The following is a 14,000-nucleotide window of genomic DNA, read 5'->3' on the forward strand; positions in this document are numbered from 1 at the left end:
ATGTGGGGAGGGGACACCGGACACCACATCCGGTCAAGGGAGGGACATTCTAGAGGAAGGGGACCAGAGGCAGGACGCAAGCTGTATTGTGCCATGAAGATATAATAAACATACCTGATCACAGAGAGCGTGTCGCGTGATCCTTGGGGGGACCATCACGATATCACAACATGTAAAGACCATAGGACATGCAATTTACAGATTACACAAATCTGTGAAGCACGTGCATTAATCCACTGACCTTCCCTGCCGTGCCCCCTACTGTACCTTGTGATAGCAGTCTGTACGTGGATCAGGGAATAACCCCTGAAATATGATTATATGTTCAATGTTTAAATGTTTGCCTCCTACCAGAGTACTTTTATGGGGCTAAAGTGTCACTAGGGAGATGAGCAGCAGTTGAGAGCACACGATACCTGAAAGATCCAGTGGCTCTGGTATTTTGAATACATGTAGAAAAGATATTCGTGATTGTGGAATCCAAAAAGAGAATTATCGCGTGCCCATTTCGCACCCTGACACCCCCTCAGATCCAGTACTTTGGAAGTTAGTGGTGCTACTCACAATAAGGCTTCATTCACATGATTTCAATGCCACTGGGTTGGGTAACATTTGTTATTCAGTGCCAATATACACATGGATAAATGTGTGCTTTAAACTACATTTTATATAGAATGTGGGTCCATCCTAAGCACAGCATAGCACACACCTAGTTGATTTTAAGTTAGTTTCAGGGCTTATTTTGTGTTTTCATTTTGTGCTGGTGTGTTCTCTTAATGTATTCCTGTTGTGTCGTTTTGATACTAGCCCTGTTCTGAGCCTAGCCCAGAAAGATGTCAACACCTTGCCTCTTTCTGCAAGTCACTGAAGAACCGTTCAGTAGAATGTCAAGTATTTTCCTATAGCTTTTAGTGTTACTTTTAAATGGAGACCTTTTGTGAAAAGTTCAGGAACAGACCATAATCTAGGGTCTAGGCCAAGATGTAAATTGCATTTCTTTAGCTGTCTGTTCTCCAAATCCCTCCACTGTGAATCTTCAAGACATTCAGATTTTCAAAATTGCTCTTTCTCTTTTCTATCTTTATACGTTTTATTCCCAGATATCCTGGCCTAGCCCATTCCCCATGGCTAGGTACTAGATTCATATGATAATCAGTGTCCAGGATATAGTGTTTGCAAATGGTTACCTGGCTAGCATGTGCAAGGCACTGAGACTGAAAGTAAGCACCCAGTTTTCGGAGCTGCAGCGTTTCTAGTCTTTATCAATGTTATTGACTCTACAAATGGGAAAACATTTCAGTTACAACTCATTTCTCCGAACATCAACCCCTTGATTCTAACCAGCCAATGCTTCTGCAAGTGTGGGCCACTTTTCTGGTTTGCCCTGGCCTCATTTTGGGACCAATCCGAGATGGTGTGGCATCGGTATTATCACTTAGCAGCACAGACAGACACAATGAGCTTGACTTTGCAAGGGGGCGGTAATCTCTGCTATAGTTGCCCGAGTTCCTCAGTGTACACACCTAGATTTGCATTACTCCTGGACTGGTCTGCTTCCTTTCCCAGATTCCTGCACTTTACTTTCTGTTCTCTTTCCTGCACTGCACTAATCCCCACTGGGAGGTGCCTGACCTGTTTTTCGCGTCAGCTTTGCTTGTTGTTGTCCTAAAACGTTGGCCCCATCCCAGGTTCAGCTTTCTAGTCCTAGGTGTGTTCTTGTTCCCCCTACTTAGGCCCCGCCCTGTGAGTCTGAACTTGTGAAATAGTGTTCCTGATTCACATTCCACCTCTCATCAAGGATCAGTCCCTGTCAGAAGGGGTGTGCAGTTTCCCATCAGTGAATAAGGGTCAGGTTACTTGAGGGTCATTGGTGAGGCACAGTGTAGGTTACTTGGGTTCAGGAGGGGCACAACACTGCAATGCCCCGGGGGAAAGGGGTGTCATTCTACGAAGGAAATAAAGAGACAGGCTCACTGTGGTGTCTCTGGTGCGATCTGTTTCTGATGGTTAATAGGGATGACGTCCCTCAAGGGTCGTGCAGCATCACCAGGGTTCGGTTCTTGGGAGCCACTAGGGGTGCGGTCAGGTATGGCTTAGATTCTCTGCCTCCGGTGCTCTAGTGGTACATGAAGAAGGCCAGGGGTCTCGTTGAGCACTCGGCCAGGAAGAGAACAATCTGAGAATGCTCGATTGGGCGCACTTTTCGAGGAGGAAGGCGCGATCACTAAGTATTGTACCTTCTTTCTTTTTGGGGTTCTTGGCTACGTTGAAGTGGGACGCACTGCTTTCCTTCTTTTTTGGATCCTTGACTGACTTCGACTGAGGATCCTTCTCACTGTCTGCTTTTTCGCCTTTCTTCTTCTTCACTTTTTTTCCATCTGGAAGAAAATTATAAATATAGTAAGAACAAGGCAGGAACAGATCAACATCCTCCTGATTTTCAACAGTTAATAGAGGAACAGATTGTCAATAGATGGTGGAAACACTGCCTAATGTACATAACAAATGTATTGCTTCTGAATACTTTTGATATGCGCACGAGAGATTTTAACAAAGAAATCCCAATCCATTCTTATATATAATATTAAAGGAAACAAACTGATTTATCACGAGCCTCGTTCCATCTAGCACATCTGAAAAATGCCCCACTTTTTATTATGCAACAAACAAAAATACTACCAAATCAATTTCCTCTATGTTTTACCCTGATAGAAAACATTAGTTTGGAATAACAGACTTTCGTCGTTTTCTTTGCTATAAGCAGAACCGTAGAGCAGCTAGGTGTCCCTGATCTGTGCAAGGTTTAATGTGGCCCCTGAGCTCGCACTCAAGTTTGAGTAAGACCACACTCCTGCAATAACTGAAGTCTGATTTCATAGAGGACGTGTGCATTACCCCCAAAAACGTGTTGTAAACCCTACTCCTAGCAGGGGCTTTCTGTTCTCTGACTTTTCAAATTTATGTATTTCTTTCCTTGTACTTTGAGTTAAGAGCAAACCTTGCTGATTGGCTAATGGAGTGATTTACAGCGTAATTAAACTCTAAACACAGTAGAAAGTAGAGGCCATAAACACAGTGAAAGTACAAAGCAGAACTGAACAACTTCATAATGTAAAATACAATATACCTAAATGCTGCTCTCAATCTAACGGTGGGGACAAATTAATGAGACAGCCATCCACCAAATAACCTCAACTGAATAAAGTACTGTAGGTAACAGCCTGTTCATGAAAAGGAGGGACCAACGGGGCTGCCAATACCGAGAGCAGGTCTTAGGGCACCACCTATTGGTGATGTCAAATTAATGCAAAAGGTCCATAAAACTGCCCTTTTCAGTGTATCGGTTGTTAATCCAGCAGGGAACATTTTGTTTGGCTTAGTGTGAAAATACTCGCACTGGTGGTTGTTACCAGCAGCTAAAATAAGCAGGAATACCTGTAATTCCTTTGTGAAACAAGACTTGAAGAGACCCAGCTAAAGCAAAAGAGGAATACTATTCTGGAACCTGGTCTGCATACGGAAAAGCCTGAGAAATGTACCTTTCCTGAACTCAGGAAATTCTTATCTTTGTGCACACAAGGATTCCTGTTAACAAGAGTGAGGAAAATGACTTTATATACCAGACAATCAAGCTTAAAGTGAATGCGGTGCCCAAGAACAAGAGGAAGCGGTTTGATGAGGTAGGTGAAATGTAAGTACATGTCCGGTCCCTGCAAGAGGCTGGCAGCAGTGTGTAGGACAACAACTAAACACACATAGTCCCATTATAGGCACAACACCCCACCCCTACCATGACAGAGTAGGCATGCGTGAATAAATACACAACACAACTTTTGTTTTGGAGAAAATATTGCTGCAGGTTTATTCCATACAAAAGTATGCAAATATGGTGGGTTATCTTACGTGCGATCCAAGGGCAGGCAGCTGAAACAACCTATGCTGCCCTGCCCGCCTGATGAGCCAAGCACTGTGGAGAACCCAATCATTGCTGCCCTTATGGGGGTGATCCCCTTACTGGATCACGTGACACATTGGTCCCTTATTAATCACGCCCCTTTAAGGGCGGTGCGTAGCAAAGCAAACCCCCGGTTGTTCAGGCCCACAACCGCCCGAAGGACTAACGGGGAGCGGACGTAGTTGTTCCAGGACTCTACACATGAGGTTCCCGTAATTTGGCTCTGGCACCCCTATTGTGATCTTGCTGAGGTACCCTTCTGTACCCATCATGCTTCCAGATCGCCCTGTAACTCTGCCACAGCTCTGGAGGCGGCCCCCGTCGCCTAAAGAGCCCCCCACCCAAAAAGCCCTTTCTTCACTTGCAACCGGCTCTTTCCAGTGCCTCTTGTATGTCCCAGAGGAACAGGTCCATTCCAACCTGTGACAAGTGAACCTCATCAGCATCAACATAGCACCTCACCTTCATTTGGATCAGCTCATGTTCGATAAACCCAAAACCTCTTTGGTCTGTGAATTTGCGCATTGCACTATTCACCCTTTTGCGGGAATGTTCCACTGCTTCATTAGACTTGGCCCCATGTCAAGCCAGTCGTGGCACTATTTCAGACCAAAAGTGCTCACATTGCCCCATTGACTTGCTGATCTCCCTCAAGTCAGTCTTCATCGCCTGTAGGAGAGCACCCCTGCCCATGGTAGTGAGATCGTTGCCTCCCAAGTGGATTATCAAGATGTTGGGGAAACCTTTCTGCCCAGCCATGCCCTGTTCTAGCCTGTTCAGGAGGCTGGTCCATCTCATGCCGGGGAAACCCCACCAGACAAACTTAGTATGTGAGAACCCTTGCATCCACTTCCTGATTGCGGCCCACTGAGCCAGTCTGGTGACGAATGAGTGGCCGATCACCCACACTCGGAATACTGGCAAAATAAATGGATGCCATTTTCACACGCTTATTTTAATATTCTTGGTGCTTGCACAATGCACTACATGGTATGCTACTCAGATTCACTGCACACATAATATACAAACGAAGCCTGGATATGCTACTGCAATTCACTGCACACATAATATACAATTTTCCCTTGTTGCAGGCCCAGCTTATATTTTCCTGTCCCATTCAAGGGCGAATGTAGCGTTCATGGCAACGGGACTCCCAGCGTCCCACTCTCTTTATGCTTTCCTGCCCCATACCCGCCTTAAACGCTGCAGTTGCCGCCCCAATCCGAAATTAGTGACTAGAATACTTCTTGTCGTGGACGAGCGAGGCCTGCCCGCTCGAGGCAAGCACACATGACCTTGTCTATTTGGAATTTCGAGAGTGGCACCTGATCCACATATATTAGAAAGTAACCAGGGAGTAACCAGGGACATTGGGGCGAATTGCCAAGTAATCTTTGACTCTAGAAACTGGGCAGTACCTATGATCCCCCAGTGGCATCAGTACTATGTCAGCCCCCTTCCCCGCTTTGTCAGTTTTGGACCTCCTGAGATGGATCACCAACCTATCCGACACTCTTACATCATGGCTGCGTAAGGCATCTCCTGACTGGTCAGTTTTTACCCTAGCCACCACTTCGTTAATTCGGAATGCTCCAAAGAACGCAATCAGAAAAGGGGGTGGTGATGAACAGAGTGTCTGAATTAAGCAGACCACTCTTACCCAGTCCAAAGATCAGGGCTTGATCCATCACCGTTATTTAGCTCACTGCCCCATCCCAGCTCAGAACCTGGCTATATGCAAATTAGTCTGTCCCTGGCCCAGTGCATCATGGGAACAGGGCAGACCAAACTACCAAGCCAATTCTTCACCAGAAAGGAGACAAGCTTCCGGGGACCGGTTTCTGGCATTTCAGCCGTCGTCGACCCGGCTTGCTTGAATCCTGATGGAGCAGTGAGCAAGGGACTCATGTCTGAGTATACCCTGCCACACCTATAGTGGCCAAAAACGATTCAGAAAAGGGGGTGGTGATGAACAGAGTGTCTGAATTAAGCAGACCACTCTTACCCAGTCCAAAGATCAGGGCTTGATCCATCACCGTTATTTAGCTCACTGCCCCATCCCAGCTCAGAACCTGGCTATATGCAAATTAGTCTGTCCCTGGCCCAGTGCATCATGGGAACAGGGCAGACCAAACTACCAAGCCAATTCTTCACCAGAAAGGAGACAAGCTTCCGGGGACCGGTTTCTGGCATTTCAGCCGTCGTCGGCCCGGCTTGCTTGAATCCTGATGGAGCAGTGAGCAAGGGACTCATGTCTGAGTATACCCTGCCACACCTATAGTGGCCAAAAACAATTCAGAAAAGGGGGTGGTGATGAACAGAGTGTCTGAATTAGGCAGACCACTCTTACCCAGTCCAAAGATCAGGGCTTGATCCATCACCGTTATTTAGCTCACTGCCCCATCCCAGCTCAGAACCTGGCTATATGCAAATTAGTATGTCCCTGGCCCAGTGCATCATGGGAACAGGGCAGACCAAACTACCAAGCCAATTCTTCACCAGAAAGGAGACAAGCTTCCGGGGACCGGTTTCTGGCATTTCAGCCGTCGTCGGCCCGGCTTGCTTGAATCCTGATGGAGCAGTGAGCAAGGGACTCATGTCTGAGTATACCCTGCCACACCTATAGTGGCCAAAAACGATTCAGAAAAGGGGGTGGTGATGAACAAAGAACGCAAGGCAGAATGCAGCCGCAAAGAGTCGGGCCTCAAACTGCGAATGGTTGACCTGTTCTACAACATCTAGCATCCCCTGGAGTGTGAGGAAATCAATAGGCGCCCTGTTATCGGGGACTCTGACTTCTTCCCTGGCCCACCCTTTTAAAGCCGCCCTGATCAAGAAAGACTTTGTTGGATCTTGTTCTCCTCCCAGCTTGGCTTCATGGGTTACTGCTGCCAAATGACCACGCACCCATGAATGACTCTTCTCATGCCCTTTAGCCCTGCACCCGTTGCTCTCAGGGTAGTGATGCTTGTCCAAATGCCATTGAAATGTTCTGGGAGGTGGTGAGCTGAGTTCTGTATCTTTTCCTGTTCCCTGGTATGAGAGAACGTTGACCAATCACTCTTAGTTGCTGTTCCATTGCAGAAGTCTCCATAGCAGCGCCGGGAAGCGGGTTATTGCCGCTCTCGCTCCTGGCCAGGCCTCCCGGAAACAGAGCCACTGAAATCGAGAGAGAGCATCAGCTACTACATTCTTGACCCCCTTAATATGTCTTGCCCTAAACTCGACATTGCAGTGCATGCACACCCTGATTAGTTCCCTCAACAAACACAGCACCGGGGGCATTTGGCAGTCTGCCCGTTGATGGCTTGCACCACCGCCATGTTGTCAGACCAGAATATCACCCTTCTGGATGACGCATCCGGCCACAGATGTAGAGCAACAACTATGGGGAACAGCTCTAGTACCGTTATTTTAGCTGTTATGTTCTTTTTTCACCAAGCATTAGGCCACTTTTGCGTGCACATTCGCAGTCCATTATAGTACCAAAGCCATCCCTGCCTGACGCATCTGTGAAGAGACAGATATCAGGGCTACCAGCCCAGGGGGATCTCCAAATGACTGTGCCATTAAAACTCAGCAGAAACTCATGCCACCTGAGGAGGTCCTCCTTCAAACCCCTCGCTATTCTGACCATGTGATGCTTTTTATGCACATTGGCTGTGGCCCTTGCTGATCTCCTTGCGAATACTCTGCCTGCTGGAATTACCCTGGCTGCAAAATTCAGATTTCCCAAGAGGCTCGGAATTACACCCAGGGGGGCCTTGTCCTTGCCCAGGAGTGCCTGGATATCCAGCTGCAATGCCTGCACCTTCTCGGCAGGGAGCCTGGGCACGCCCTTGACTGTGTACATCTCAATGCCTAGAAAAGTGAGGACCTGCGCCGGACCCTCGGTCTTCCCCGGCGCCAAAGGAACCCCCAAGTGCCCTGCTAGTTCCTGAAAGTGATGCAGGGCTATGGTGCAGTCCCCGCTTCCCTTATGAAGAGGAAATCGTCCAGGTAATGCGTGACTCCACCTGTGTTGTATGACCAGATGAGTGCCCACTGTAAAAAACTGCTGAATGCCTCAAAGTAAGCGCAGGACACCGCGCAACCTATCGGCATGCACTTGTCAAAGCAAAAATTGCTCTGTCACTTATTTCTGCGAGAACTATGACATTGACACTGACACTCTCCCACGTGCAGTTGCTGTGAAACCTTTTGGACTAGTCCATCAAATTCAGCCAGCCACCCCACTAGGTGGAGTTTTGCACTCTCAAGCTTCTGCTAGTGTAAACCACGGTCAGGCCTCTTGTTTAGTTGAATTTAGTAATTTACGATGCTGACAAATCCAGGGGCCTAATACTGGGCTGTGTATATGAGGCCCAAGATGACCTTACATAATCGGCTTGGAGTGGCTGGGTGTTAACATTGCCTGGCTGAAGTGCAATACCTTTGACTCCTGACAAGCTGTGCCAATGCAGGGAGAAGTAACAGAGTTGAACCCCCCCAACCTAGGTTGTGATAGCCTGCTCGCCACCGGACCAGTATGTGAGTACTATCAGGGACCTAAAGCTTTCTTCTATCTCAAAGCTAAATTATTACTTGATGTCCAGTATGAGCCCAACACTTAAAGACATGCTTGCTTCCTTGGTGTAGGTGATGCAGCCGGCATATACTACGGTAAGAGCACCTGCTCTGTGGACCATTGGCTGCTTGCCTGGCCTTCCTTTACGCCCAGAGATAACCCAGGCAATGCTTTATTCCTAAAATGATGGGACTTTGCAGGAACTGTATTGAGTTTTCACCTGCACAAGGCACCCAACAGGCAAGTTGGCCCTGACTAACCTTGTGTTCTGGTGCCAGATTTGGGAAAGTGTTTTCCATGTTCTGTCAACTACTGTGCTGTTGGAATGCTAAATGTAAGGTGGGGATGCTAACCTGCCCCAAACTCTTTGGCCACAACAGCCTGCGCAAGCTTGCGAAAACATCTGAGAAGCTTGACAACCAATCAAACCGTACCCGGGGGCCATGCCGCCATTCTTTGGCCTGTAACTATGCACAGCTAGTAGAATTTTTTTACACATTCAGTAAATGTCACATATTTGGACTTGTCCCTCAAACTTAAGCCAAGCACCCCTGGGTGAGGTCTGGCTCTCCCAAACTTCTGCTAATGTGTACCAGGGAGCAGACAAGTCAGTGGGAAAGGGGAGGGGAGGGGGAACAGTATGACTACTACTTGCCCATTCTAGAATACTGGGAATGCCTGGTGTTCCTTACTACACCGTTGCCCCTTGTGCTCTACACCAGTGTTTCCCCAACTTCTTAAGTACATCGCACTTGTAAGGTGACAACTCCCACCCTCGCCGAGCTGCCATGGCTAAAGGGAGGGTTCCTCTAGCTTAACTGAAGCAACATGCCCATACTTAGCGGCATCGACCAGACATTTTGGAGCTAAACTACAGCAGCAACTGAATGGTGTCAATGTGGTTCGAAAATGTATGCCTATTGTGCATCAGACACAGAGTGCCCTGCAGTTTCGGCTGGGTTTACCCTGTTGCCTGCCCACCCTTCTGGCCTAGGGAAATTGTGCAAAACTCTCGCTTCCTACACTGCTGAGTGAGCCCACAGCATTTCACAACATTCCAATAAAATTTCCATTTCCGACTCATTGTGAATATGTTCACCCCATGGTAACTTGGCGCTGAACAACATGGTTATTGTTGCCCACCTCAATGGTACTCATATCATTGACCTCTGAAGGATGCAGTGCTGAGTCCCCTCAGTGCCCCAGGACCTCACAGATTGTTACGAAGAGTGAGGAAAAGGATTTTATATACCAGACAATCAAGCTTAAAGTGAATGCGGTGCCCAAGAACAAGAGGAAGCCGTATGATGAGGTAGGTGAAATGTAAGTACATGTCCGGTCTCTGCAAGAGGCTGGCAGCAGTGTGTAGAACAACAACTAAACACACATTCTGAAGGCCCGTGAATGTCAGAATTCTTCTGGTTAATCGGAAAGCTCCAAAGCTGTCAGCCGGGTTGCAAGTCTTACCTCCCTGGGCTACATTCCTCATCCCCTTTCCTGCAATCTGAAGTAATGTACCTCAGGCTGTAAGCAAGGCGGGGGCGAGGACAACGGCCCGGATATAATGGAGCACCTTGATCCCTTTTCTCAGTTTCAATAATATAAAGTTGAATAAAAACCTAAACGTTTGGCAGACTCTTCCACTCAAGGTAATACAACATTGTCTTTAGTTAAAGCTGCCTGCCAGGTTTAATCAGAAACTCTCCACAAGCCTCAATCAAAGATGGGTGACTGTGATAAAGAAAATGATTACTTACTCTGAGAGGCAACTGTGGATTCTTCAGAGAGGCACTGATCCTCAGACTTTTTCACTTTAGATTTCTTAGCTTTGGTCTCAGACGTAGGCTGGGCTTCTTGCTTCTCCGGACGCTTCTTTTTCGGTTTCTAGATCAAGCACCAACCCTGCATGGTGACCCACATCAAGAAAAGAAAGTTCAAGCATTAGAGAGGTAAAGAGAGAACATAATAAATACGGAGGCAAAGGAAAGGAGAGATCGAGACAAAAAGTCAAGGCTAGAGAGAGAACGTGATGAACATCAAGGAATAGCGAAGGTAAGAAAGAGAGACAAAACAAGATACATTGCTAATGTGAGAGTGGGAGAGCATGTTACATCTCAACTATTAATTTGGGGACCAAGCAAACAAATTTGGTGCTCTTTCGGTCAACTGGTGTTCTGAACTATTGTTTATTCACACTAATGTTATTTGACGGACGTCTCTCCCAGCATTCATCTTCCCACTTTGCCTCACAATGCAATTTCATCCGCCACTAACACAATGGACAATACCTACTAATGCACAGACGAGTCACACATTTATACCGATGATGAAAACATTTGTACCGATGATGAAAAACGGTTTATAAATGAGGATGGCTACATCAGCGAAGACCTTCGAACATAGTCTACAGTAGCATCATTACTCGTATAGTTAATCACTATGACTACAAAGACACCCTCTAAAAGATGATGAGACCCAGTTCATATAGTTCTGACGTAACAGTCAACTCTGACATTCAGATTAATCTATTCACATTGTATCCCCTTGTATTCTAGTGAGTACATACCAGTAGTGCTAATACCTATTATATTCAGTAAATTGGCATGATCACCTTTGGACTTACATGCCCAAATACTCAGCCATTCCAATGGCACCAGTTCTTAACAGAGTGTGGTCACCTATTTAACTACACCATAATTTCTTACAATCCTTCCTCCCTTTCTAAACACCACGTAATCTCAGCCTCTTCAGAATGTCAACAGCACAGCCCCACGTGGAATTTTAACGCAAATAGGTTTTCACTGGCATTACTTCTAATACCTTTCTTCTCATTCATCTTTGCCTTATTTTTACATATTCCAGACTTTTTACACTATTCTTATGTTTGCTTAACACTATATTCTCTTGAAGATATAACAGGCTAGCCATAGCCCTCGGTGACACTGGTAAATACTTGGTTAATACTCCATTTTCGTCATCAAATGTTTTATATTCCATTTTTGGATTTTTCTACTATCTCATTAAAACGGCTAGCCTTATATATCTTATAACTATTTTCAGCACATGCTCGGGTTTGCTTAACTGCTGGCACAGCCTTTAGTTGATTTATCATATCAACCCTCATTTCAAAAGTTACTGGATTATCTACACCTTTTCCAAGATGCCAGGAATGGATTGTAATTAGACCTTACTTTTCCATATACTCCATATAACATTTCTCTTGTTACTTTCTCATAATAATGGCTTACTTGTTCTCCTGTTTTATTACAGCAGTACACAGCTCAATTACAACACGATGCTCTAGTAACCTTATAAGGTATTTATCTACTAAACTCATGACTTGTTTCTCCGCCATATAACCATATAATTGCACATGCATGTTACACAATGGTGAGACATGTGTTTCCACCTACACAATGGTGCAAAGCATCGTCGATGCATAAATACGACTAATAAGGCAGGTCTTCACGTTAACAGACTTGTTTGCATCTTATGTTTTTCACTAACATGATGTCAAATGTTGGACGTCCTGTCTTCACTCACATAGTAACAATTCTGTAGCAAAACGAAGATGCATAACTTAGGTAGGTACCTTACTTGTGCCCTTACTAAATCGTGGGTTGCAGTGACATCTATTAGCCAGTTTTATGAGGAGGTCGTTGTTCGTGTAGGTCGTGGTTTTGGAAGTCGTGGTTCTTTAAAAGGTCGTTGTTTAAGAATCGTTGTTTACAACACTCATTCTTAAAGATTCGTTATTAAGGCTATTTCCCCCTCAGTACAATTTATAAGGAAAGCAGAGAAGGGGATGTAAGCCATAATCGAAAAAATTAGTAAACAGGGCATTTTTTTAAAAGAAGTGCTAGGAAGTCCTTGTAATTCACCTGTAATGGGCTTGAAGACACTGATCAGAAAAAGGAGGGTGATCAAAACCTTCGTAAAATCAATAAAATTGGAGCCTCATGTTGTCCTGGGGTATTGAACCCTTCTGCAATTTTCTTTCAGATTCCTGCTGATGCAGAATGTTACACATTCATTGATTTGTGGCAAGCATTTGTCTCTATTTGTCTTCATGAAGTTAGCCAATATCTCTTTGTACTCAGATTTGAGTAAAGTTCTTGTGTGATGTCATATCCCACAAGGGTATATAAAAAGTCCTTGAATCTTAAGTCAGAGTCTAAAGAAAGATTTGGAAAGTCTGCAGCTACCCTGTAACTCAATGCTAGTGAAGTATACAGGGACCTTACGGTTGCATCTGAAACAAGCAAAAAATGCAAGTTTGATGCAATACGCTCTTGAACCATTAAGCAGATAATGGGCATGAAGTGACAGTCACAAAGATGCAGTACTGTGAAAGAAGTAATCTATTTAGGATACCAAATTAAAAAGGGGTGAGAAAAGTATCTAAGGAACCCATTTCTGCAATTTTGAAAATTAATCCACAAAAAACACCAAGAGATGTGAGGTTGATTCTGGGAATGGTTGGCCACTGTAAACAGTGAATACCAGACTTTTCTCTGATTTCAAAGTCATTACTGACTCACAGCAATGTAAATGATCCAGTGCCATTCAATGACAAATGCCTACCTCAAACTCAGAAATAAATGTTGTAGTGCAGCTGCTCTACAAATGCCAAATTACGAAAAATATTTTTACCATTTTTTTCATGAAAGAGAAGGGTGTACATTGTCAGTACTCATTTAGAAACATTGTGAAGTGAAGTGCTCTGTGGTCTACACTTCTCTGCCACATTGGATCCAGCAGCTGCTGCACTTTCTGGGTGCTTAAAATAAGCAGTAGCTGTTTGTCTTGCAATTGAACAAAGCAAAGGGATTGTGATACACTCATGTTAGTCCCTCAGTCAGTTGACATTTTATTGACTCATTCTCAAACTCAGCATTTGGCAAACAGCCGTCTATCAAAATATGAGCAGATAATCTTGGCGGCTAGGAACAGCTCGATCAGAAGATGGAATACCTTGAACCCCACAATGTTTTCACCAATTGCAAACAAAGAGGAATATGATGAAGATTATGATCATGATAATATTGATGTAACAGAGATTTACCACTTAAACGGGCTAATTTTATTTTATTTGTAAACAGTTCTTGTCTGAGAGACCATCAAGGAGCATTGAGAGGGGCATATGCAGTCTGCACCATATCAAATATTGTGGAAACATAGTACTTGTGTAATGTAACCTCAGCACTAGTAGCAGAACTGATTGCCTTAACAAGAGCATGCTGCTCAGCGAATGGATTGAGCGTTACAATTTACACTGACTGCCAGTATGACAGCCTGTATGGTTTTGGTGTAATCCACCATTTCAGACAATTGTTGTCACAAGGGGTTTTATGACATCTTCTGGTACCCCAACCCGCAATGGGGCACATATTTTGAATATGTTAGGAGCATTGCAGCAGCCTAAAGAGATTTCACTGGTAAAGTAACCTGCTCACAAAAATGTAAGTGATATGATTA

General features: G+C 45.1%; 1 protein-coding gene across 1 annotated transcript in view; it reads right to left on the reverse strand.

The window, feature by feature from the left end:
* Positions 1-11,358, reverse strand: part of TULP1 (TUB like protein 1) — a 301,815-nt gene extending 290,457 nt beyond the window's left edge. The window contains exons 1-3 of the mRNA XM_078640531.1: positions 11,296-11,358; positions 10,280-10,406; positions 2,238-2,378 (exon numbers count right to left, since the gene is read on the reverse strand). Coding sequence (XP_078496657.1) covers positions 2,238-2,378; positions 10,280-10,406; positions 11,296-11,358 — 331 coding nt within the window. The remainder of the gene's footprint in view (positions 1-2,237; positions 2,379-10,279; positions 10,407-11,295) is intronic.
* Between the last annotated feature and the right edge of the window lie 2,642 nt (positions 11,359-14,000).

The sequence above is a fragment of the Lissotriton helveticus genome, chromosome 5_1 (assembly GCF_964261635.1).
Source record: "Lissotriton helveticus chromosome 5_1, aLisHel1.1, whole genome shotgun sequence".
Classification (NCBI taxonomy): Eukaryota; Metazoa; Chordata; class Amphibia; order Caudata; family Salamandridae; genus Lissotriton; species Lissotriton helveticus.